The sequence below is a fragment of the Myxine glutinosa genome, chromosome 6 (genome assembly GCF_964187855.1).
Source record: "Myxine glutinosa chromosome 6, kmMyxGlut1.1, whole genome shotgun sequence".
In the NCBI taxonomy this organism is placed as follows: Eukaryota; Metazoa; Chordata; class Myxini; order Myxiniformes; family Myxinidae; genus Myxine; species Myxine glutinosa.
In genome coordinates this window covers 149,864,164-149,891,171 of record NC_136266.1, presented here as the reverse complement: position 1 = coordinate 149,891,171, position 27,008 = coordinate 149,864,164, and the positions used below count along the sequence as shown (strand labels likewise).

The following is a 27,008-nucleotide window of genomic DNA, read 5'->3' as shown; positions in this document are numbered from 1 at the left end:
TCGGGACGGGCCCTGGGAAGGTTATAGGCTAGATGGCGAAGCCGGCCGAGGCCGCTTCGGCCGGGCTGGGCCCATTTCGCAATTAAAGCTGAGCTGAATTATAGTAGTCAATCTTCTACGGCCGCGAGTAAACGCTGAATTATAGTAGTAAATGCATTCAAAAAGAACCAAAAATGTCGGGACGGGCCCCGGGAAGGTTTTGTGTCCCAAACCCATCCCTCTCTGTACCCACCATACACAGTCGTACCCAGCTGCTCCTGGACTCCGTGTCCTTTCCTCCTGACAAGGTGGAAAAGTTTCTGTCAACCCTCGACTCTGATTCTGCAACTGGACCTGACGGCATAAGCCCACGGGTCCTAAAATCATGTTCTTCCGCTCTTTCACTCCCTCTCTCTGTCCTCTTCACCCTCTCTTTTGCTCAAGGTCAACTGCCATCTGCTTGGAAATCAGCCAACATCACCGCTTTGCACAAAAAAGGTGCAAAAACAGATCCTAGCCACTACAGACCAATCAGCCTTCTCCCAATTATCAGCAAAGTCATGGAATCCATCATTGCTTCGGATATGAAATCTTTCCTCTTCTGCAATGGCTTGATCTCTGATCATCAATTTGGTTTCAGACCAGGTCACTCTACTCTGGACATGCTGCTTCTGCTGTCTCAACAATGGATGGAGGTCCTCAATGCCAAACAGGAAATTAGAGCTGTCTCCCTCGACATATCACGTGCCTTCGATACGGTCTGGCACCCCGCTCTGCTCACCAAACACTCCTCCTTTGGTATCCATGGAAATCTCCACGCATGGCTGGCGGACTTCCTCTCTAGTCGTCGTCAACGTGTGGCCCTGAATGGGTTTCTCTCATCTCCTCTTCCTGTTCAGGCTGGAGTTCCCCAAGGCAGTGTTCTGGGCCCTGTGCTTTTTCTGGTCTTCATCAATGATCTCTCTGACTCTCTTGAAAATCCTCTCTATCTCTTTGCTGATGACTCCACTCTCTGCCGCTCCATTCCTCATCCCTCAGATCGGCAGTCTGCAGCCTCCTCACTCTCTGCAGACCTGGACAAAATCACAGACTGGGCAAACAAGTGGAACATGTCCTTCAATCCAGACAAATCTCACACTCTTACGATGTCTCTCTGAAAACACCGACTGGACAACCCTCCCATCTACTTTCTGAATAATCCTCTCCAAGAAGTTCTGTCACTCAAGCTTTTGGGTCTCACTATCTGCCATGATCTTTCCTGGGAAAACCACATTTCCAAGCTGGCCTCCAAAGCCAGTCGCCGACTGGGCATCCTCCGTTGTGCGAAGTCCTTCCTTGGCACACCTGAGCTCCTCACCACATACAAGGCTTTCATCTGCAGCTCAATGGAGTACTGCTCTCCCCTCTGGGCTGGTGCTCCTGCCTCACACCTAGCTCGTCTTCACGCTGTTGAAACCAAAGCGTTCAGAATCATTGGAATCTCCCGTGATGACGCTATCTCCGAGGGCCTTTCACTTAATCACCGCAGGCAGGTTGGTGGTCTTTCCATCTTCTACCGACTCCTCTCCGGCCTTGCTCCCCCAGCTCTCTCTGGGCTCTGTCCCCCAAATATTCCTGCAGGTCGCACAAGATCTGCCTGCAACCCTCTTATGGTTAAACTGCCAAAATCAAGACTCTCTGCTCACCTTCATTCCTTCATACCTCTTTTCTCCCGCCTCTGGAACAAACTCCCTCACTCTCTTCAATCCCACTCCTCCCTCCAGGTCTTTAAAACGGCTGTTCACCACCATCTCTTATCTTCCCTAATCCAAAACCTTGATCTTTTCTATCCCCGCTAATTTCACCCCAAATCCACTTTTTTGAGGTGACTTTTGACTTCTTTCCTGGAAGTCCTTGGTGTCCTTGCGTTTTATACCTATCCTGCCTCCCCCCAGGCCCTCTCCCTCCAAAAACATCTCCCGATGTCCCTGCTCTCAAATGTTGTGTTTGTGTGCTTCCTCCCCTTCTCTCCCCATCTTGTCGACCGCTCCCCTTTTTATATACTTTGTTTGCTTGTTTGTTTGATTTGTTTGTTTGTTTGATAAATGTTAGCTCTTTCACGAGCCTCGACTCTGTATGCAAAAAAAAAAAAAAAAAGGCTAGGTGGCGAGGCCGGTCGAGGCCGCCTCGGCTAGGCTGGGCCCATTTCGCAATTAAAAGCTGAGCTGAATTATAGTAGTCAATCTTCTACCGCCGCGAGTAAAAGCTGAATTGTAGTAGTAAATTCATTCAAAAAGAACCCGGGCAACGCCGGGTGCATTCGGCTAGTTCTTTATATTTTTATCTGTTTCTTTGTATATCAATCACCTACAGGTCACATTTTTACTCTGATGTTCACGAAACCTAACCACCTGGTACCTGCTATAGTGGCAAGCTGGAAGCTTATTGTTTTTGAGGTCAATAGATCAAAAGGTCAAATGTCAAGGTCAATTTTCAACCGATTCACTTGATATCTATGTATATTCTTGCGGACTCACTATCTGCCCGAAAATCCTATAAAACCGAAGCTAATGAACCGCAAATAATTCCGCAGCTCCGGTGGGTTGCTAAGCAACTACAGACGCCATCTAAGACATTTAATTCAGGCAAGGTCCAGCGTCTAACTCCGAAATCTTCGATTCCAATCACATGATTACTTCGCTTGCGTCACTCAAGATGACAAGTGGAGAAGCAGTGGAAATTTCAGAGTTGTTGCTGCAGAGTTAGTTTTGTTCATTTAAAAAAATATTTGTACAAAGAGTCACAATTGTCTGAACACAGCAAAGGATGGATGGATGCCCACACATTTCAAGGTCCAATGGAGGGTATTTCATTCACAAAACTACCAAAAGACAAACTTCAATGTGCCCAAAATGTCCCCATCATTTATATTGGCCAATATTTCAGGATTATTTATTGACACGTGAGCATCACATTAGGAAGCTTCGACGATTCAATCTTTTTGTCAGTTGCAATGGGTAAGTTGTAAAATTTTCAAGATACAAGTATTTCTTTTGGTATGACTTGAAACCAGGCTGACCTGATTGTTATGGTAAAAATAATTCACCTCAAAATACCACAAAAGCAGACTTATATAGACTGATGTCAATGGTGTAACCTTCATTTATCTGATGTCCTTTTATTTGGAAAAGCCTTTAGTTTAATTTTCAGGCTGGCAGGGTAGATCTTCATTTTAAAAAGAAAAGATACACATTCAAAACGTAAAGCACCACTAACTGCCTCGTATGCTCAGGTCACATATTTTGATATCCAAGTGGTTTTTGCATGTGGCCTGTATGAACGCATCAGACAACCTGTGTTAGTATCCTCAAAATGGTCTTTATGTGCGACCTGCATGCAGGTATCATTTGTCTTCTGTTGGTAGTGGGTGCAGTTTCCCAGTTTCGTGAAAACTTCTCCAAACTAGAACGTCACTCAAGAGAATACCTCCGCCAGGCTGAAAACGGTTTACGTTTTGTATCTACTGATAGGCCAGATCTGGATTCGGACCTGAATCAAAATCTGATCGGATTGTTCTTGTCGCCTAACTAGCTCATCCACCTTGTTTTCTCACAAGTCATCCACAACTTTTTGAAATATCATGCTATATATTGTTTTTGGGCGTATCACTCAATGGTAAAGAATCACTTTGAAAAATTTTCTGATCCGGATCCAGATTCTAATCTTCACTGCAATTGAATCAATTTGTACTTTCACATACCCAACCTGTGCACCAAGTTTCGTCCGAATGCGTCCTCAACTTTTTGAGATATCCTGTTCACCAACAGACAAACAGAGAGACAGGGCAAACAGACAACCGCCATATCCACCTTCGGTGGCAGAAGTAAAGACAAGAACACTGGACCGGATCTGTCCTGTCTAACTGTTGCTGTTTGTTCCCTGTGTTGCTAATTATATTGTGAATCCATGTACCTGCCCTTCTTATACCTACTAAGTTGGTCCTGTCATGTCGATTTTGACATCGTGATTGTTTCGGCTTTTGCTAAACCAAAAGTTTATCAGTTACCAGCCTGGCGCATCATCTCTATTCTTTCCTTGGCTTCCTCCTTTCATACTTTTAATGTCATTCTTCTCTATTTCTTGTCAAATTCACTCAAAAGGATACCCCTATGCTATCCTCCATCTGATGCACAAGAGAAATCTGAAATCCGGTTTGCATTGAGTGGAGAGTGTCCGCTCAAAGTCAGGAACTCTTTCCGAAAGTCAGGAACTCTTTCCTGTGGGTACCTCCCTGCCGGTGCATCTGCGCCGCCACAGATCGCCATGCCACCCCCGGCTACTGCCCCGTCACCCCCACTGTACTCGCTGCCACGCCCACTGCGTGCTCTCCCATCTCTCTGACCGTTATCAGGAAGCAATGCCAATGCTGCAGAATATAGCTCTCCATACACGCCAACTGCGAGGGACTGCAACATCCCCTCTTACCAAAACGATTGGGCCGCCATCTCCACAGCCTCTGATATCAACTCCACCTGGGAATACTTTCACAAAAGTGAACTTTCTCTACTGCACAGGAACCTTCCTTCCGTCTGTGGTTCTCTGATTCATCATCCTGGTACATTGAATCCTGCGGTCAGGCTGTTGCAGTCCAACAACTTGATTTCTCAACATAGAAAGCTAATCCGACAGAGGGCAACTTAAGGTCACTCCGCTCAACTTGTCACTCACTCAACTCACAACAAGTGTAGGTCCTTGCTAAGGAAAACCAGACAATATGATCTTGAAAATGTGTGTTATAAACAGAAATAAATAAAACATTTGGTGCCATAATCTAATTTTCTGGTCTGGACTTCTGCCAGAGCCATGAACCTTCCACCAATATCTTTCCTCTTCCAAAACTCGAATGAGACAAATATTTCTTCCTCAAACTTCTGCATCGGTTGTTTGGAACTGTCCAGATTTTGTTGTAATGAGTAATTGAATTCAGGGTCTTACCTCTGCATAGACAGCCGCGTGGCGCCACCAATTGGCGACAAAAGGCACAACGGCGCGGACGGTGGAAGGTTCGACTCCTGAAGGCATGTGGGTTGATCCCATCGGTGATCTCACTCTGCAGGTACATACCGACAACAAGGTCTCTTGCCCATCCAGATTCAAACTCATAAGAAACTTCAAACTCACCTATACTCATTCAGATCAATGTCGGATACACATGAGGACGTTCAAAATGTTCTCAGAACGAGATATTAAGATTACCAAAGGAAACGTGAACTTTTGATATTAAAAAATATAACGAGTTTAACCAGACTTTGTGATGTCATTGTTAGAGTGTGCACGCTGTGTCTGGGAGGTCGGTGATTCGAACCCTGACCGAGCCAGACCGAAGATTCTAAAAATGGTACTGTGCTGCTTCCTTGCTTGATGCTCAGCATTAAAAAAGGATTGGGCAAGGACAGACAACCATAGGTTGGCAACCATGACACAGGCTTTTCTGGGCTTAATGGCCTCCTGTGTTTAAGTTCTTTGTTAGAGAAGTCACAGGATGTGTATATATACATACAGTGCCTTCAGAAAGTATTCACACCCCTTGACTTTTTTCACATTTTGTTGTGTTACAGCCTGAAATTAAAATGGATTAAATTTGAGATTTTAAAAACTAATGTACACATAATACCACATAATGTCAAAGTGGAATTTCCTTTTTACAATTTATTACAAATTGACTAAACATTAAAAGCTGAAATGAGTTGAGTCAATAAGTATTCAACCCATTTGCTATGACACTCCAAATTCAGCTCAGGTGCATCCAATTTCCTTTGATCATCCTTGAGATGTCTCTATAACTTGATTGGAGTCCATCTGTGGCCAATTCAATGAATTGGACGTGATTTAGAAAGAAACACACATTTCTCCATAAGGTCCCACAGTTGACAGTGCATGTCAGAGCAGAAACCATGACATCCAAAGAACTGTCCTTAGAAATCCAAGATAGAATTGTGAGGGTTCGGAAGATCTGGGGAAGGGTATAAAACAATTTCTAGAGTATTTAAAGTTCCCAAGAGGACAGTGAGGTCCATGATTAGGAAATGGAAAGAATATGGAACTACCTAGATTCTTCCTAGAGCTGGCCGTCCGACCAAACTGGGCAACCGGGCAAGAAGGACCTTTAGTCAGGGAGGTGACGAAGAACATAACCACTCTGGCAAAACTACGGAGTTCTTTTCCTGAGATGGGAGAACCTGCTGGAAGGACAACAGTCTCTGCAGCACTTCACAAATCTAGGCTTTATGGGAGAGTGGCCAGACGGAAGCCACTCCTGAGAAAAAGACATGACAGCATGCCTGGAGTTTGCAAAAAGGCATTTGAAAGACTGAGAGCATGAGGCAAAAATATTCTGTTGTCTGTTGAGACGAAAACTGAACTCTTTGGCCTGAATGCAAAGTGCTACATCTCACGGAAACCAGGCACAGCTCATCACCCATCTAACACATCCCTACCGTGAAGCATGGTGGTGGCAGCATCAAGCTATGGCGATGTTTTTCAGCGGAAGGGACTGGGAGATTTGTAAGGATAGAGGGAACAAAGAATGGAGACAAATACAGGCAAATCCTTGAGGAGAACCCGCTTCAGAGTGCAAAAGACCTGAGACTGTGGCAAAGATTTACATTCCAACAGGTCAATGACCCCAAACATACAGCCAAAGCAACACCAGAATGGCTTCAGAACAAGAACGTGAAAATCTTTGAGTGCCCAGACAGCCAAAGCCAAGAGTTGAATCCCATTGAGAATCTGTAGGAAGACCTGAAGATTGCTGTTCACCGACGCTCCATATTCAACTTGAAGGGCTTCAGCAAATCGGCAGGGAAGAATGTGAGAATCTCCCCAAATCCAGATGTGCAAATCTGATACAGACATACCCAAGATGTGTCGAAGCTGTAATTGCTGCTAAAGGTGAGTCTAAGAAGTATTGACTCAGGGCACTGAATACTTATGTAAATTAGATATTTCTGCTTTTCATTTTAAATTATTTTGTAAAACATTTCTAAAATAAAATTCCACTTTGACATTATGTGGTATTATGTGTATATAATTAACAAATAATTCTCAATTTAATCAATTTTAAATTCATGCAACATCACAACATCACAATTCATGCAACATGCAATAAATTCAATTCACACAACAAAATGTGAAAATGTCAACGGGTGTGAATACTTTCTGAAGGCGATGTATATGTGTGTGTGTGCATATATATATACATATACATATATATATATATTTTTTTTTTTATTGACAAATATTGAAACAATTCTACCTCCATGAAAGTCTCTCGAATAAAGCCGATCACCGACCGAGACATGCAGAAATCAAGTTAATCCAATTTATACCAAACATCCCATACCTTGGTCCTCAGGTGCACACAGGCTGGTTCTACGGAGGTCAACAGGCCTTTTGCCCATGTCATTGCTTGAGAAAAACAATGTGTCCCTGAACCAGCCATGGCTGGACCAGATTAATTTTCGCTTCTCACCTCGATGCACTTGGAACACAAGGAGAAAATTCCCTCAATTAAAGGTTTAATCCGTTCGTCTTCTGTTGAGCTGACAACGAGCCTCTCTATGGATGCCAATGTCCACAACTCACTCGTGCTCGAAACCACAAAAAGAAAACAATGGCAGCAAGGAGTCTTGGTGAACTATCTGCCAAGTGCACCTTGTTTCGGAAAACCAGATAATATGATCGTTAAAATCCCAAGGATTTCAAAACACAAGCGGCGCTTGCTTGCACGAACCTACAGCCCTGTACGTCTGAAGATACACACTTACACTCAGCTCCAGACAGTCAACTTCACCCTCACCCCCCATCCCCACCCCACCTACCCCCACCTTCGATCCACTCCCCATTTCCATCCCCCCAACACACCCTCCTCTACACACGATATCCCTTAAAGCTTTCCACGATTGCATTAGCTAATAACATGAGCCATGCACATAGAATTATCAATAAACTCCAGTATCTGCTCATCCAATGTTTGTCAAAATTTTACAAATAAGAACAGAAGCAGTAGTCATTGTGTGTGTATGTATATCTATATATATGTATATAGAATTATATATAGATATGTATGTATGTATGTATGTATGTATGTATGTATGTATATATATATATATATATATATATATATATATATACACACCCCCATTTGCATATAATTACATATATATATATATATATATATATATATATATATATATATATATATATATATATACACACACCTGTATATAATTATATACATACATATACACACATACATCATACAAGACACATCAGCGCAGCATATCTTCGGAAAATGAATGCGCACTGGTGTATATTTATCCGAGCCTTCATCTTGAAACATGGTAGAGCAACAGCATCCAGATTCCTTGTTGTATTTTTAATAATGGACGAAGTAAATAACTTTCACATCATTCCAGATGTTACAAGAGACGATGCATCGAAAGACTTGTATTGAGATGGTGGCTGTAACAACCATGGTCATCATACCCAGGCCATTGCGTGTCATGTGACAACACTGCACCCATTACTGAGATTAAAAGTGTGCAACATGCTTCGCACACGGATATTGTACACAAATGAAGTTCATCTGAAAATCAGATAACGCCGAATGATTGGCAGAACTTGGAAGTGGAAAATCACCATAGCAACACTCTTGAGCATAAACCTGTCCATATTACTTGAGTCCTTGACACCTACATTACTTAACATATTTATATGGTAATAGTATCCCTACCTGAAAACCCATAAAATCTTACATTCATCTGATGATGTTTGTCCAAATGTTGTGTATATTTCTTAATGCACCCTCGCTCAGGCCAGCTTTGGATGTATTAGGAAATGTCACCTGTGTCACCCCAAAGCACATGACAACATGACATGATGACATCTCCATTGTTATTACTTACGGTGAAGCGCATCACCTTTCTTAATCAGAGCATCTCAATGACTGTGAGCGCTGGCACGAGGGTCTAGAACTGTACACACTCGCTAAACCTGGCGTCGATTCCCGGCAAGACTGTATATTCTCCAAATGTAGGGATGTCACAGGCAGGATGTTGCATCATAAGTTCCCCTGCCTCGGGTGGACGTTAAGCCGGGCGTCCCACCTGCCGATATTAGTCGATTCATGCCGACGATCCCACGGTGTCCTTCGCTAAGACGAGACGAGCTATCACCAGCACTATGATGAAATTAAAAAATTCCTGCTCCAACCTTCAGGGGGCACTGCATCAATGGCACAGTGCCCGCAGCGAATAATTCTACCCGAAGCCATGTGCTGCATAGGAAAGAATAAGAAGAAGATTTTCTGTGCAGTTTAAATTTCCTACAACTGTTACTGCACTTTTATTGACCACGTCTGGCACATGCGTAGTGATTCTAATGGAACATGAGACAAATAAAAACGAGAAAGCATCTGGAAATGCAAAGCCCGTCTGTGTCTGTTTGTATTCAGATGTCTTTGTCTTCTTCCGTATGCTCAAAATAACAAAAACAGTTTAAAAAAAAAATACAAAATGAAAATTGATGATTTTATGCAGCCTTGACCATTGAGGTTTAAATCTAAAAAAAATCAGCTTCTAGCTTTTGATTGGTGAACTAATTCTGTGACCCAATAGGCAAATTCTTAAAATTTCAATTCAATCGGATGAAAATTGATGATTTTATGCAACTTTGACCTTTGACCTTTGATCTAAAAAAAACAATCGACTCCTCATACCTTTTGATTAGTGAACCAATTCAGTGACCCAATATGCAAATTCTTAAAATTTCGAGTCAATTGGATGAAAATTGATGATTTTATGCAACTTTGACCTTTGACCTTTTGATCTTAAAAAAACAATCAACTCCTCATACCTTTTGATTAGTGAACCAATTCAGTGACCCAATATGCAAATTCTTAAAATTTCAAGTCAATCGGATGTAAATTGACGATTTTACACAACCTTGACCTTTGACCTTTGGACCTACAAAAACAAAATTGGCTTCTACCTTTTGATTAGTGAACCAATTATGTGACCCAATATGCAAATTCTTAAAATTTCGAGTCAATCGGATGAAAATTGATGATTTTATGCAGCCTTGACCTTTGACCTTTTGATGTACAAAAACAATCGACTCCTCCTACCTTTTGATTAGTGAACCAATCCAGTGACCCAATATGCAAATTCTTAAAATTTCAAGTAAATTGACGATTTTACACAACCTTGACCTTTGACCTTTGGACCTCCAAAAAAACAATTGGCGTCTAGCTTTTGATTGGTGAACCAATTCAGTGACTGGATATGCACAATTCCCAAATTGGACAAAGAGATAAAGCTCATGAAATGGGAGGTAAGAATTGTTGTTGAAGGCATGGAGAAAGATAGTGCTGGATGTGCAGAAGAACGGTTGGTGGACCAAGCACTGAGCTCACCGACAGTTTTGGAAAATAATCTCTGTGAAGAAGGAAAATAAAAGGAGTAGGTGGTGCTGAAGAAGAAGAGCACATAGGTACTCCTGATGGAGAAAAAAAACATCAAAGTGAAGCATTTCAAAATGTTTTAAAATGCTTTTAGTTTTAGAGGAAGAAGGAAGAAGCGTGTATATTCAATGAGGATTCAGCTTGGACGTTTTGAAAAAGCGGGAGAAAGAATGGAATAGGTGAGGGCGTGACTACCGGAAGTAAGCTGTAACACGTGCCCTTTTGTGGTTTGTTTTCAACGTATCCGATCACGTGACTGTTGTCGCGAAGGGTGCACTAACCGGAAGTTACGTAGTTCCGCGGGCGCCTATCCAGGAAGTACAGGCAGGTAGGAAATTAGAGTAGAATTGTAGAGTAAAAAATCCCTCCTTAGGTGAGGGATTAGAGGCAAATTGCAAAAAGATTGGCCCGATCCAAAGGGAAAATAAAAACATCCAGACCCTGAAAGAGAGGAGGTATAGAGGACTTGTTGCGGTTAATAACACTGGTGGTAGTCTCTAGAGCCAAGTCGCTGAGTCATAATAAAACCAGCAACTTTACACCTGTTGATAGATCAGCCTCCCATAACATTACCAATCGGGTCAGGATCCTAGACAACCAAGGTGTTGTATAGTAATGGCAGCAGACACACAGACTCTTCAACTCAACCGTTTAATGGCGTCTTTCTTCCATCTCCTCTCCACGCATTCTCTCACATCACTTCCGGTTCCGCCTCATCATTTCCGGTCCATCATGCATTCCTTAATGTTCACGTAAAACCTAGAGTCCCTGTATATAGAGAGTTGTGTCAACTCAAATTTGGACGCCATTTTGTGTCTAAGTGTGTCGGATTAGATATACATGTACATTCGCGATATGGGGTGATATATTCTAAACCTGCTAAAAAAAATTTTACTACACATATTTAGTCTTATTATTACATACAGGTGATATTTGTTTTGTCAAAAACTCAGCTATTGCCGTGAAAAAGAGCTGTGTGGTGATATTAAAAGTGGTATGGCAATGCACATTACAAGCCAACACTGCATATAAGAGCTAACATTATAAGTAAGACAAACCAATGCTGTCGTTCTCTGAATTTTAATAACTTTTAGAAAGGAGTGTGGGCATATCCAATATTTTTTAAAGGGTGCCGAGAGCAATTCCGGTGTAGGACTTCCAGCCGACATATAGTCTAACACACTTAAAACAAATTCTGTACGTGGTATTGCCATATTTCTATAGTGTACAACTTTAGTTTTATCGACATTTATATTCAATTTCCATTGTAATGATTTAACAAGCTGCAAGTCAGCTTCTGTCTCTGACATAAGGAAAACGTCATCGGCATCTAGTAAGATTGAAACGTTCATTTATTACTACACCCTTGCCCAGAACTCTGATGGATATTGCCTGATCGATTAATATGTTTCATAGCTGGCGACTTAATTAACACTTAATTTTCGACTGCGCCAAGCCGTAATTAAACAGAGAAAAAACTTTAAAAAATACCTGCAGTGTGCACGGTTCGTCTAGTCGAACAGATATGGAAAAGCACAGATACGACGTCGTATTCACCATAACTTGTTTAATTTCACCAGGAACACGATGAGGCCAACACAGTAAACATTCAGTACAAAACTTGGTTCATACATTCAGTACAGAACATGATTCATACATTCAGACCGTAAGAAAACTCTGCCCGTAATACAACACTCTGACCAGACCAACACTTCATCCCACTACGTTCACTCCTCACAAGTGAAACTCATCACTACTCCGTTCACTCCTCACAAGTGAGACTCATCACTACTCCGTTCACTCCTCACAAGTGAGCTTCCCCCTCACAAGACGCATGAGCACTGTACAAAGCAAACAATAACTCGTCGAATTTTGGCCGTATGGATGGCTGCACAACCCGCAAAAAAATTGAGCAGGTCCCCCCCTATAATTGCTTTTATGATTGCCGATTAGGCTAAAGATTTTAAACCAAAAAAATAACTTGCCTCGGAATAAGTTTTGAATGGACGGACAGACAACTGAAAACAAAACGGACCATGGGTTTCCCACCCCTATAAAATCAAAATTAATTCCCTCTGAAAAAGTACAGTGACATTGCCCGCAGACTACCCAACCGCAGACCAGGCAATGTCACTGTACCGGGACATTTCATCAATCAATGACAATATGCGGTCCGCTAGGACTACCCGAAAAAAATTGAGCAGGGTTCTTCCCACGGAAATGCATTTTTGGTCAGCTCCTTGAAGATTATAAACAAACACAAATCACTTCCCTTTAAAAGGGTTTTCAACGGACAGACAACCAAAAAAAAACCGAGCAGATAGAATTGCTTTTGAACATCGATCATCAAGCGGCGTGGGCCTACCTGGCAGAGTCTCGAGGAGTCGATCGCTTTCCAGCTCTTTCGTCTGACTTTCGCTTCCCAAATTTGTCTTCTGACTTTATCACTTGGAAATCTATACATCTTATATTTCCCAGATTGGTTTGAACAACCAAAAGCAGAACAACCAGTCATTTTGTTTGGCAATAAACAACATTCCCGTACCAAGCTGACGTTCACGCACGGTGAAGTTAGACACAAAATGGCGCCACGAAATCACGTGACCAGAAATCTCGGGTCAGCGCATGGCGCAACTCTCTTTATACAGGGACTCTAGTAAAACCCAATACCACACAGACGGCCATGACATGTGACGTGTTTATTCATGGTACCCTTCACAGAGGAAGAATTCATCAGATTCCAAAGAAAATCCCAGTCAAAAAGGACACAAGATAGCTGAGACTGGAAATAGTAGAATAGAAGAAAAGATAAAAAGAAGAAGAAAAGACGAAAAGGAAGGAGAAAAAATACGAGCAAAAGAAAAAGGTAAATGGGGGATGGGAACAGAAAGAAAGAGCAGGAACCCAGACCCCAAAACATAAAACGATCATCGCTCTGGTTTGAAACAAAACATGAGAATCCCGTTTCATTTCACAGTGTAAGTGGAACTGGAAGGGGTAAACGAGTCAATGTCGAGGTAACAGGAGGTACCACTTGGTGGTAAATTGCTGGTTAAGGTTGACGAGCTCTACCTGCCCGGGTTTGAAACCAGAGTTGTCCATCTTTTAGGTAGATTGCCGGCCAAGGTTGACAAGCTCTACCTGTCCGGGTTTGAAACCAGAGTTGTCCTTCTTTTAGGTAGATTGCCGGCCAAGGTTGACACGCTCTACCTGTCCGGGTTTGGAACCAGAGTTCTCCTTCTTTTAGATAGACTGTCAGTCAAGGTTGACACGCTCTACCTGTCCGGGTTTGAAACCAGAGTTCTTCTTTTAGGTAGACTGCCAGCCAAGGTTGACACGCTCTACCTGTCCGGGTTTGAAATCAGAGTTGTCCTCCTTTTAGATAGACTGTCAGTCAAGGTTGACACGCTCTACCTGTCCGGGTTTGAAACCAGAGTTGTCCTTCTTTTAGATAGACTGTCAGTCAAGGCTGACGAGTTCCACCTCCCTCGAGCAAGCGTGGGTTTAAAAGGCCAGACACCCACCTTTCACACCTCCGCATTTGGTTATTTTCAGGGGTCGGCACGGGAAGCCACGCAGTAGGAGTTTGATTAGGAGAGGCTATCTCAGGCGCAGACATGTGGGATATTTCATGAGTGAGGAGTTGCTTAGTTCTCCATTCCCATCCTAATCATTCCTAACTCTTTAACCCCCAAATGTTTCAATCCAGAGTCCCAAATTACTTCAACCCCGACCCGCACAACCAACTACAGGTAATTTTGCCCTCGGATACCTCTGAAAGGTAAATGTGATGACAAGCATCCAAGCACGATTATGAAAGTCCCTGAAGTCATGCTTGGCCGCTCCTTGGCCTAGGGCTTGTGAAAGGCCCATAGTTCTTGTAGGGTTTGCCACTCCCAAGGGTTTATACCACCTTATAAATGCTTACAAACAGCTGAACACAAGGAACAATTGGCAATTCAAGTACTTAGAACATAAACACACCTTCATTATCGTGGAAGGAGCATACACATAAATAGGTGTGTGGCAAACACTTGAGTACCGCATATAGTAATACACTTTAAATGAATTGGGAGTTCACCAGTACATAATAGGCAAATAAACACAGTATATGTGAATTAAACAATCCCAAATAACCACAGCACATGAGATTTAAACAACCACAAACAAACACAACATATGGGATTTAAACAACCACAAACAAACACAACATATGGGATTTAAACAATCACAAATAAACACAGCTTAAGGGACTTAAATAATCCCAAATAAACAATGTTTATGGAATTTAAACGATCCCAAATAAACACAACACATGGGATTTAACGATCCCAAATACACAACACATGGGATTTAAACAATCCTAAATAAACACAGTATAGGGGATTTAAACAATCGCAAATAAACACAGCACATGAGATTTAAACAATCCCAAACCAACACAGAAAATGGGATTTAAACAATCCCAAAGAAACACAGTATATGGCATTTAAACAATCACAAATAAACACAGTATATGGGATTTAAACAATCACAAATAAACAGTACATAGGATTTAAACAATCACAAATAAACACAGTATATGGGATTTAAACAATCACAAATAAACACAGTACATAGGATTTAAACAATCACAAATAAACACAGTATATGGGAATTAAACAATCCCAAATAAACAGCATATGGGATTTAAACAATCCCAAATAAACAGTACATGGGATTCAAATAATAACAAATAAACACAGCATATGGGATTTAAACAATCACAAATAAACACAGTATATGTGATTTAAACACTCTCAAATAAACACAGTATATGGGATTTAAACAATCACAAATAAACACAGTACATGGGATTTAAACAATCACAAATAAACACAGTGTATGGGAATTAAACAATCCCAAATAAACAGCATATGGGATTCAAATAATAACAAATAAACACAGCATATGGGATTTAAACAATCACAAATAAACACAGTATATGAGATTTAAACACTCTCAAATAAACACAGTATATGGGATTTAAACAATCACAAATAAACACAGTACATGGGATTTAAACAATCCCAAATAAACACAGCATATGGTATTTAAACAATCACAAATAAACACAGTACATGGGATTGAAACAATCACAAATAAACACAGTACATGGGAATGAAACAATCCCAAATAAACAGCATATGGGATTTAAACAATCTCAAATAAACAGCATATGGGATTTAAACAATCCCAAATAAACAGCATATGGGATTTAAACAATCCAAAATAAACAGCATATGGGATTTAAACAATCCCAAATAAACAGCGTATGGGATTTAAACAATCCCAAATAAACAGTACATGGGCTTTAAACAATCACAAATAAACACAGCATAGGGGATTTAAACACTCTCAAATAAACACAGTATATGGGATTTAAACAATCACAAATAAACACAGTATATGGGAATTAAACAATCCCAAATAAACAGCATATGGGATTTAAACAATCCCAAATAAACAGTACATGGGATTCAAATAATAACAAATAAACACAGCATATGGGATTTAAACAATCACAAATAAACACAGTATATGTGATTTAAACACTCTCAAATAAACACAGTATATGGGATTTAAACAATCACAAATAAACACAGTACATGGGATTTAAACAATCACAAATAAACACAGTGTATGGGAATTAAACAATCCCAAATAAACAGCATATGGGATTCAAATAATAACAAATAAACACAGCATATGGGATTTAAACAATCACAAATAAACACAGTATATGAGATTTAAACACTCTCAAATAAGCACAGTATATGGGATTTAAACAATCACAAATAAACACAGTACATGGGATTTAAACAATCCCAAATAAACACAGCATATGGTATTTAAACAATCACAAATAAACACAGTACATGGGATTGAAACAATCACAAATAAACACAGTACATGGGAATGAAACAATCCCAAATAAACAGCATATGGGATTTAAACAATCTCAAATAAACAGCATATGGGATTTAAACAATCCCAAATAAACAGCATATGGGATTTAAACAATCCAAAATAAACAGCATATGGGATTTAAACAATCCCAAATAAACAGCGTATGGGATTTAAACAATCCCAAATAAACAGTACATGGGCTTTAAACAATCACAAATAAACACAGCATAGGGGATTTAAACACTCTCAAATAAACACAGTATATGGGATTTAAACAATCACAAATAAACACAGTACATGGGATTTAAACAATCCCAAATAAACATAGTGCATGGGATTTAAACAATCACAAATAACCACAGTATATGGGATTTAAACAATCCCAAATAAACACAGTATGTGGAATTTAAACAATCCCAAATAAACACAGTATAAGGGAATTAAACAATCCCAAGTAACCACAGTATATGGGATTTAAGCAACTACAAAAAGGGCACAGTATGTGGTATTTAAACAATCCCAAATAAACATAGTGAATGGGATTCAAACAATCCCAAATAACCACAGTATATGGGATTAAACAATTCCAAATAAGGGAAAGTATGTGGAATTTAAACAATCACAAATAACCACAGCACATGAGATTTAAACAACCACAAACAAACACAACATAGGGGATTTAAACAACCACAAACAAACACAACATATGGGATTTAAACAATCACAAATAAACACAGCTTAAGGGACTTAAATAATCCCAAATAAACAATGTTTATGGAATTTAAACGATCCCAAATAAACACAACACATGGGATTTAACGATCCCAAATAAACACAACACATGGGATTTAAACAATCCTAAATAAACACAGTATAGGGGATTTAAACAATCACAAATAAACACAGTATATGAGATTTAAACACTCTCAAATAAACACAGTATATGGGATTTAAACAATCACAAATAAACACAGTACATGGGATTTAAACAATCCCAAATAAACACAGCATATGGGATTTAAACAATCACAAATAAACACAGTACATGGGAATGAAACAATCCCAAATAAACAGCATATGGGATTTAAACAATCTCAAATAAACAGCATATGGGATTTAAACAATCCCAAATAAACAGCATATGGGATTTAAACAATCCAAAATAAACAGCATATGGGATTTAAACAATCCCAAATAAACAGCGTATGGGATTTAAACAATCCCAAATAAAGAGTACATGGGCTTTAAACAATCACAAATAAACACAGCATAGGGGATTTAAACAATCACAAATAAACACAGTATATGGGATTTCAACAATCACAAATAAACACAGTATATGAGATTTAAACACTCTGAAATGAACACAGTATATGGGATTTAAACAAGCCCAAATAAACAGTTTATGGGATTTAAACAATCCCAAATAAACAGTATATGGGATTTAAACAATCCCAAATAAACACAGCACATGAGATTTAAACAATCCCAAATAAACATAGCGCATGGGATTTAAACAATCACAAATAAACACGGTATGTGGAATTTAAACAATCCCAAATAAACACAGTGTATGGGATTTAAACAATTACAAATAAGGCACGGTATGTGGAATTTTTAAAATCCCAAAATAACACAGTATACATGGGATTTAAACAATCCCAAATAAACATAGTTCATGGGATTTAAACAATCACAAATAACCACAGTATATGGGATTTAAACAATCCCAAATAAACACAGTATAAGGGAGTTAAACAATCCCAAGTAACCACAGTATATGGGATTTAAGCAACTACAAAAAGGGCACAGTATGTGGTATTTAAACAATCCCAAATAAACATAGTGAATGGGATTCAAACAATCCCAAATAACCACAGTATATGGGATTAAACAATTCCAAATAAGGGAAAGTATGTGGAATTTAAACAATCACAAATAAACACAGTACATGGGATTTAAACAATCACAAATAAACACAGTACATGGGAATGAAACAATCCCAAATAAACAGCATATGGGATTTAAACAATCCCAAATAAACAGTATATGGGATTTAAACAATCCCAAATAAATAGCATATGGGATTTAAACAATCCCAAATAAACAGCATATGGGATTTAAACAATCCCAAATAAACAGCATATGGGATTTAAACAACAACAACAACAGCAACAACAGGCATTTTAAGGCCATTTTCCTTGCTAGAGCGGGTGTTAGCCTTGCGGTCCCCATGACAATCTTGTAATTGTCATGGTTCTCTTTTTGAGGCAATGTTTTTATGGCCGGATACCCTTCCTGACGCCAACATATGGGATTTAAACAATCCCAAATAAACAGTACATGGGCTTTAAACAATCACAAATAAACACAGCATATGGGATTTAAACAATCACAAATAAACACAGTATATGAGATTTAAACACTGAAATAAACACAGTATATGGGATTTAAACAATCCCAAATAAACAGTTCATGGGATTTAAACAATCCCAAATAAACACAGTATATGAGATTTAAACACTCTGAAATAAACACAGTATATGGGATTTAAGCAATCCCAAATAAACAGTTCATGGGATTTAAACAATCCAAAATAAACAGTATATGGGATTTAAACAATCCCAAATAAACACAGCACATGAGATTTAAACAATCCCAAATAAACACAGCACATGAGATTTAAACAATCCCAAATTAACACAACATATGGGATTTAAACAATCCCAAATAAACACAGCACATGCGATTTAAACAATCCCAAATAAACATAGTGCATGGGATTTAAACAATCACAAATAACCACAGTATATGGGATTTAAACAATCCCAAATAAACACAGTATGTGGAATTTAAACAATCCCAAATAAACACAGTATATGGGAATTAAACAATCCCAAGTAACCACAGTATATGGGATTTAAGCAACTACAAAAAGGGCACAGTATGTGGTATTTAAACAATCCCAAATAAACACAGTGGATGGGATTCAAACAATCCCAAATAACCACAGTATATAGGATTAAACAATTCCAAATAAGGCACAGTATGTGGAATTTAAACAATCCCAAATAAACATAGTGCATGGGATTTAAACAATCCCAAATAACCACAGCATATGGGATTTAAACGATTACAAATGAGGCACAGTATGTGGAATTTAAACAATCCCAAATAAACACAGTATAATGGGATTTAAACAATCCCAAATCAGGTATATTTTGGTTACTTCAGTACGTCTCCACTCGGCATCGTGTCTCAGTCATGATTTCCGCCACACAAGATAAGACAAGAGCTGCAATGTCATTGGCTCACCAGCAGGAGTGTCTCGTCTATTTCATGTATCATTTTGAACAACACCAAGCCTTATGCATTATCGTGTCCACTCTATCATGAGTTTGCCATTAGGAAGCAACCCACTCATGGTCTTCTTTAAGTATTATCCAGAAAATTTTAAATCTAATTGGGGGAAAATTAGGAGAATCCCAGACCAATATCATATTTATTATCGAACAGATATTCCCAAACCAATACCTAATCCCAGCAACCTTCCTGGCCATTCTACCCAACACGTGACTACCAACGGTATTTCTGTGCATCAGGGCATCATCGACAGATGGAAATGTAAGGAAATAAAATTAATTTTCAAATTTGGAACATCAGCCCCCAACAGAATCAGCCAACGTTTTTTATTTATTGAATTTTCTTAACCCAACCATAATTTTCTTTCTTCTTTTACAACTTTCTGTAGTCTATTTATTCAATCATATTAATCTGTCGGCTATATTATTCAGTTTCTGCTTGTTTATTACTTTTTCCCATATTACCTTCGTTGTAGAAACTGTGACCCTTCACGTTTCACCCCAATGCGAGATCGAGTGCAATGACTTCACCTCTCCATTGCTATTCCCTCCTCCTGACCGTTGAAATCTCAACCCTCCCCTTGGCTTCTTACATGTACGAACATCATCGTATATATATGTATGTATACATATATATATATATATATATATATATATATATATATATATATATATTTATATATATATATATATATATATATATATATATACATATATATATATATATTATATATATTGGCTCTGCTGTTGTGGCTCCGCTGTGGCTCCGCTGTTGCGGATATGAGAATGTTTTTTTTTTGTTGTTGTTGTAGTGTAAATTGTTGTAAAGATCACCCTTTGTAAATGTCATGATCCTTGTAAATACCTCCGTAGTGTAAAGGTCAAAGGGCGTCTCGGTAGTTATTCCATAAACACCACATTGCAGGACACGATAAAACCCTTGTTCAGTAGCTTATATCTTATTATGTGTTTTAGGGTAAGGCCTTGTCGTCCATTAACATGACACTCCATTGCGCCGAGTAAAAGAGGTAGATTCCCTTCATTCCCATTCCCAAAACCTCCATTTCCCCTTTCGTCATTGCCAGGCCTCAATTGCCATTGCCAATTACATCCCCTCCAATTGCCGCCATTGACCACGAGGCAGGGTCGGAGGAGAAGGGCGTGTCTCCACCTCGTCATAGAGGGGAGGAGTGAGCCAGTCCCGAACAACCAACCGAGCACGAGGGGTTTGGTTTGAGAGGGCGGAGGAAGAGCGTTTGGGGGAGGTTCGCAAAGGTTGAGGGGCGGGGCCTATATAACCCGCCGCGGGGGCGTTCCCCAGAGAGAGATGAGTCCAAGAGAGGAGCTGAAAGGCTTAGCTGAGCTGCGTGGTGAGGTGGAAAGGAAAGAGCTGGGTCATCAGAGCAGGGCTGAGTTGTGAGGTTCCAAAAGCAGAAGATCATCCAGGGAAGCACAAAGCCTGCTATTCGTCACCTTGCTCGCCAGCGGCAGCGTCTACGGCAGCAGCAGCAGCAGCGTCCCCAGCAGCCACAACGCTCGCCAGCCATTTGGGGCCTGGACGGCAGTTTGGAGCAGGGCCGCGAAGGAACGGCGGCTGCAGAACGTGCGAATCGTGCTGCCGGACCCAGTGGACTTTCCTCTCCTTCCAGCCAATTCCTATCATCATTCCCCGCGTGAGTCTGTGTCTTCGTTTGTTCTGTCCTGGGTATTAAGTAAGCCTGTTAGATAATCTAGTAATTTGCACTGTGTCACCTGCGTCTCAAGTCCCCTGTAAATAATCGTGACTGTGCTTCTTGCTTGTGTATGTGTACATAATAAACCCCGTTACTCTTCTGTACGTCTTCTTCTTCCTCTTTGCATTCGGTCGCTTTAGAGTTTTCCAGATTGAGTATCTGTGGCGCGATACGGCCAACGTTTGGGTGAATCGGGTTGAGTCGGGAACAACTGTTCGGCCGCGGTTATACCTCCGCTCGGTAAAATAACATCTAATCCGCGGACCGTAACAATATGTATGTATACATATATATATATATATATATATATATATATATATATATATATATATATATACTAGCTTGGCTCCGCTTGCTGCGCACGCCTCACCACATGTCGTTACTGAGGAACGGGCTTATTTTATCTGAGGATAATGACTGTACCTGAGTTGGTGTGTTGTCATGATTTACACCAATTATAATACAAGCAATTATTTTCCACAAATTTATTTGTAGTGTTTGTGATATAACATTTTAATAAGCAATTTAGTTTGAAGATTTAGGTTGAAAAAATATATAAAATTCAAAAAAGAACCCCTCAGCACATACATACGGGAGGAGTAGGTGCAGACTGGAAGTTTGGGACGATTACACCTCACCACCAGGTAATTCACAACACCTCACCACCAAGTAATTCAAAACACCTCACTCCCGAGTAATTTAAAACACCTCACAGCCATAAAACAATAAATAAAAACACCTCACCACCACGAAATTGAAAACACCTCAGCCATAAAACCCGTAATAAAAACACCTCACAACCACGAAATAAAAAACACCTCACCACCACGAAATTGAAAACACCTCAGCCATAAAACCCGTAATAAAAACACCTCACAGCCATAAAACAAGAAATAAAAACACCTCACCACCACGAAATTGAAAACACCTCCGCCATAAAACCCGTAATAAAAACACCTCACAGCCATAAAACAAGAAATAAAAACACCTCCACCACGAAATTGAAAACACCTCAGCCATAAAACACGTAATAAAAACACCTCACAACCACGAAATAAAAAACACCTCACCACCACGAAATTGAAAACACCTCAGCCATAAAACCCGTAATAAAAACACCTCACAGCCATAAAACACATAATAAAAACACCTCACAGCCATAAAACACGTAATAAAAACACCTCACAGCCATAAAACACGTAATAAAAACACCTCACAGCCATAAAACACGTAATAAAAACACCTCACTGCCACGAAATTAAAAACACCTCACCACCACATCATTTAAAAACACCTCACCACCAAGTAATTCAAAACACCTCACCACCACGTAATTCAAAACACCTCACCACCGAGTAATTTAAAACACCTCACAGCCATAAAACACGTAATAAAAACACCTCACCACCACGAAATAAAAAACACCTCACCACCACGAAATTGAAAACACCTCACAGCCATAAAACCCGTAATAAAAACACCTCACAGCCATAAAACACGTAATAAAAACACCTCACAGCCATAAAACACGTAATAAAAACACCTCACAGCCATAAAACACGTAATAAAAACACCTCACCACCACGAAATAAAAAACACCTCACCACCACGAAATTGAAAACACCTCACAGCCATAAAACCCGTAATAAAAACACCTCACAGCCATAAAAAACGTGATAAAAACACCTCACAGCCATAAAACACGTAATAAAAACACCTCACAGCCATAAAACACGTAATAAAAACACCGCACCACCACAAAATTAAAAACACCTCACAGCCATAAAACACATAATAAAAACACCTCACAGCCACGAAATTAAAAACACCTCACCACCAAGGCATTTAAAAACACCTCACCACCAAGTAATTCAAAACACCTCACCACCACGTAATTGGAAACACCTCATCACCAACTAATTCAAAACACCTCACCACCACATAATTAAAAACACCTCACCACCACGTAATTATAAATACCTCACCACCACGTAATTCAAAACACCTCACCACCATGTGATTTAAAAACACCTCACCACCATGTGATTTAAAAACACCTCACCACCATGTGATTTAAAAACACCTCACCACCATGTGATTTAAAAACACCTCACCACCACGTCATTTAAAAACACGTCACCACCACATAATTCAAAATACCTCCAAATGTATTGTAATATACGTGATATCACATTTTATAAACAATTGAAGTTGAAAAGTGAAGTTGAAAAAAAAAATTCCCGAAAAAATTCCCCAAAAAATAATATATATATTGGAATTTAAAAAAAAATACCCTTATGACATACCGATGGGAGAGATATGTGCATACCAGAAGTTTGGTACGATTTCAGAAAAGTTTGAGAAAGTAGTTCAGTGACAAAACACAAGACAACACAAGACAGGACAACACAGGACAGGACAGACACTGCACAGATATATATATATATATATATATATATATATATATATATATATATATATATATATATATATATATATATATACAGTATATATATATATATATATATATATATATATATATATATATATATATATATATATATATATATACATACTAGTGGGGTCACCTATGGGAATCCCAAGGGCATGGGCGTCTTAATTTAGATGCTGCACATTCAGTTTTACAAACTGGTTACTGGAAATTTATCAGGTCCACAAATGATGTAATCTACAAAATGTATTTACTTCTGATAACATGTGAATGCACGTGCGTGCCCATAGGAAATACAGTTTGAAATTTGTAATTACATCTCATGTAAAATGTGACTTCAAGAGCTCAAATCCTCTCCCTCCCACATCACGCACACTGCACCAGGGAGTGGGTCACACACACATGGGAGAGTGGGTCACACACACATGAGGGAGTGGGTCACACACACACACATCTTGTTTTTTCCACATCTCCGACGGAGAATATATATATAATCCTCCCATCGACATGCACTTCACTTTTGTGTTTCGGCAAAGGGTAATGTCCGAAGAGTGAACCTTGATCTCCTCGTTTCCCCAAGATGATAAACATATTGTTTTTCAACTCCTGTTGGGAAAAGCCATTGTTGTCTTTTTCATCAATGCGGTCCATCACGAGTCTTTACCAAGACTGCAGAAATTTGTAAAATGATGAGGAATCCTTGACTAGTATTGCACATCATGCTCAGAATGCACAATCTCTGCCTTAATTTTTCAAAGTACCGTATTTCAAGGAGGGGAGGATGCCCTCTCCCACACCCATCCTGATTCATTGGTACTTCATACCTCAGTTGTCACCCTTTCAAACATAAATCCCTGGAAAGGAAATCTCCATCATTTTTACTTTCACCTCTTTGTTCAGCCATCACATAAGATGTCTAACCCTCCTAAAAGGTCCCTGACTGCCCCCATTCAACGTATTGATAATTTGGGTGTACATAATGGGTACGTAGTGGGTATCCTAGAGGTCAACACCCTAAAATGGCACCTGTGGATACAAAGTTTCTGATAGTTTCAGAATAAGTACAATGTCACTATCACATTATCAGTAAAAATTCATCTGGATAATCATTGACTTTCAGTACAGGCTAATGTGGATTGCCCCGCTTGATCTGGTCCTCATGTGATGTCATTCCACACTTTGGGGTTGATACATTGATGCCTTAGCAGTGCAACTTGGGATGGGTACTGAAATTCTGTCGAGGTAGTGTTTTTGGGTAATGCTAGCCCAAATCTGGAAAGAGAAAACAATAAAAGAAGGTAGTAATAGCCTTTAGTGTGTATTGCATTGTAAAACAGGGAATTTGGCTAAGGAAACTTGTATATTTGCAGTTTTGGGTGACTATTTAATGGGAAAGATGCTGAAAAATGATTATTTCTGTTTGTTAAGAGCAAGACAACAACAATCGTCGGCCATTGCCTCCCAACTGCAATGCCAAACATAAGTGGCCCATCGTTACTCAGTCAACGTTTTTAAGGACAAAGAGAATTCCTCAAAGTTCAATGACATGTCTTAATGATTCATGTTCATGCACGAGGCAGCTGGGACAATTACTAGTGAATTATTGTGACCACCTTTCATCCCAAGGGATTCTGGAATCACGACCAATTGCGAGCAGCTCTAATTATCCATAAAGAATGATGTGGTGCTGGTAGTGAGGGTGGGAAAGCACGTAGAGTCAAATTAGCTTCCATCACAATTCTTGGAATATTAGGAAGAAAAGACGTGACCAAACTAGCCAGTAAATACAAGGAAGCCATAAGAAGAGATAAAACCAGGGGCACTACAGACCCTTCATTTCCAGAATTGTCGCATCCATAAAAGCAAAGTATCCATGATGTTGAAACGAATCAACTGGAAATTAATACTAAACCTATGTAGAGGAGTCTTGCTGGTCTTGTACAGAGGTAGAGCATTTACCTAGATGAGATGCCCAGCTTGCCTTCAATTCTCGACCCAACTAGAAATTAACGGGTTGGTGCTTTGCGGGCAAGGCGATGGATCATGAAGGCCATCGACCCCCGAAAGGGTTAAGCTGGGGCCCCATCTGCTAGCATTAGTTGGTGGTGGTTAAACAAATCCCACGGAGTCTTTGGCAAAGCAGTCAGATGTCAAATCTAAATCTACAATTTCTTTATTATTCATTTCAGGAGGTTTGGACAGCACTTCCTTTTCAAAGGTGGTGTTTTGGTGTCAAATTACAAGTCGTCTTGATGGTCTTCAAAGACTACGCCCCGCCAGCTGAAATTGGATCGGCAACCTCTATGACCAAGGTCTAGCATTTTAACAACGATTAAATCACCACTTTTACACTGAAATCATTTCGATTTTCCTCTGGGTTATTCTCAAAACGTGTATACCTTTGGGGGGGTCTTGGACGTGTTTACGCGTCTCGGGCAGACCGAGCGTGCAGTAATTGAATGATTGCAGAGTGCATTTGTGAATCGATTGCCTGTTGACATCCAGACGTTTCCATTCCCATGGGAAGGAGGGTGGTTGGGAGGGAGCAGGGAGAAAGGGTAGAGTTGTGAGTGGAGGCAGCGGTTCTCTGCTTTGCCAGGCACCTTGCTCACATGCCATGTTGGAATCATTTGGAGCTTGTGACCTGCTACGAACAGGAGGATACTGTAACGATTGCCCAAACCTAGTGCCTAAATCTCATATTGCATTACTCGTCTGATGAGCTATCACCATGGCGACAGAATTTCTCTGTTCACTGACCCACCGAGCATTACATCAGTTGCAATGGAATTTCCCCGCAAGCGGTGCAAGGAAATTGAGGGATGTTTGGTCGGTTTTCCTGACCCATCTACAACCAGTTCCATTTCGCCGTGGGTTAACCAAACATCCCTGGGTGACGGAAGAGGGGATTTAAGTCAGGCAGCAGGCAAACTTGAATAAAAAAAATCCAAAAGCTTTTTTCAAATCCAAATAAAATAAAAATTCCCCCAAAATTCCAAAAGCATGAAGAAAATCCCAAAGTTCCTGGCTTT

At 39.8% G+C, this 27,008-nt stretch overlaps 1 protein-coding gene and 1 long non-coding RNA gene across 3 annotated transcripts in view; one reads left to right on the top strand and one right to left on the bottom strand.

Annotated features, from left to right (window-relative positions):
- The window catches only part of LOC137429477 (tensin-3), a 386,475-nt gene that overhangs the window by 317,270 nt on the left and 42,197 nt on the right, over positions 1-27,008 (bottom strand). For both annotated transcript variants that reach the window (XM_068119427.2, XM_078780742.1), the window contains exon 2: positions 4,954-5,068. In XM_068119427.2, coding sequence (XP_067975528.2) covers positions 4,954-5,068 — 115 coding nt within the window. The remainder of the gene's footprint in view (positions 1-4,953; positions 5,069-27,008) is intronic.
- LOC144892676 (uncharacterized) overlaps positions 1-27,008 on the top strand; it is a 101,092-nt gene that overhangs the window by 69,956 nt on the left and 4,128 nt on the right. The window lies entirely within an intron of this gene.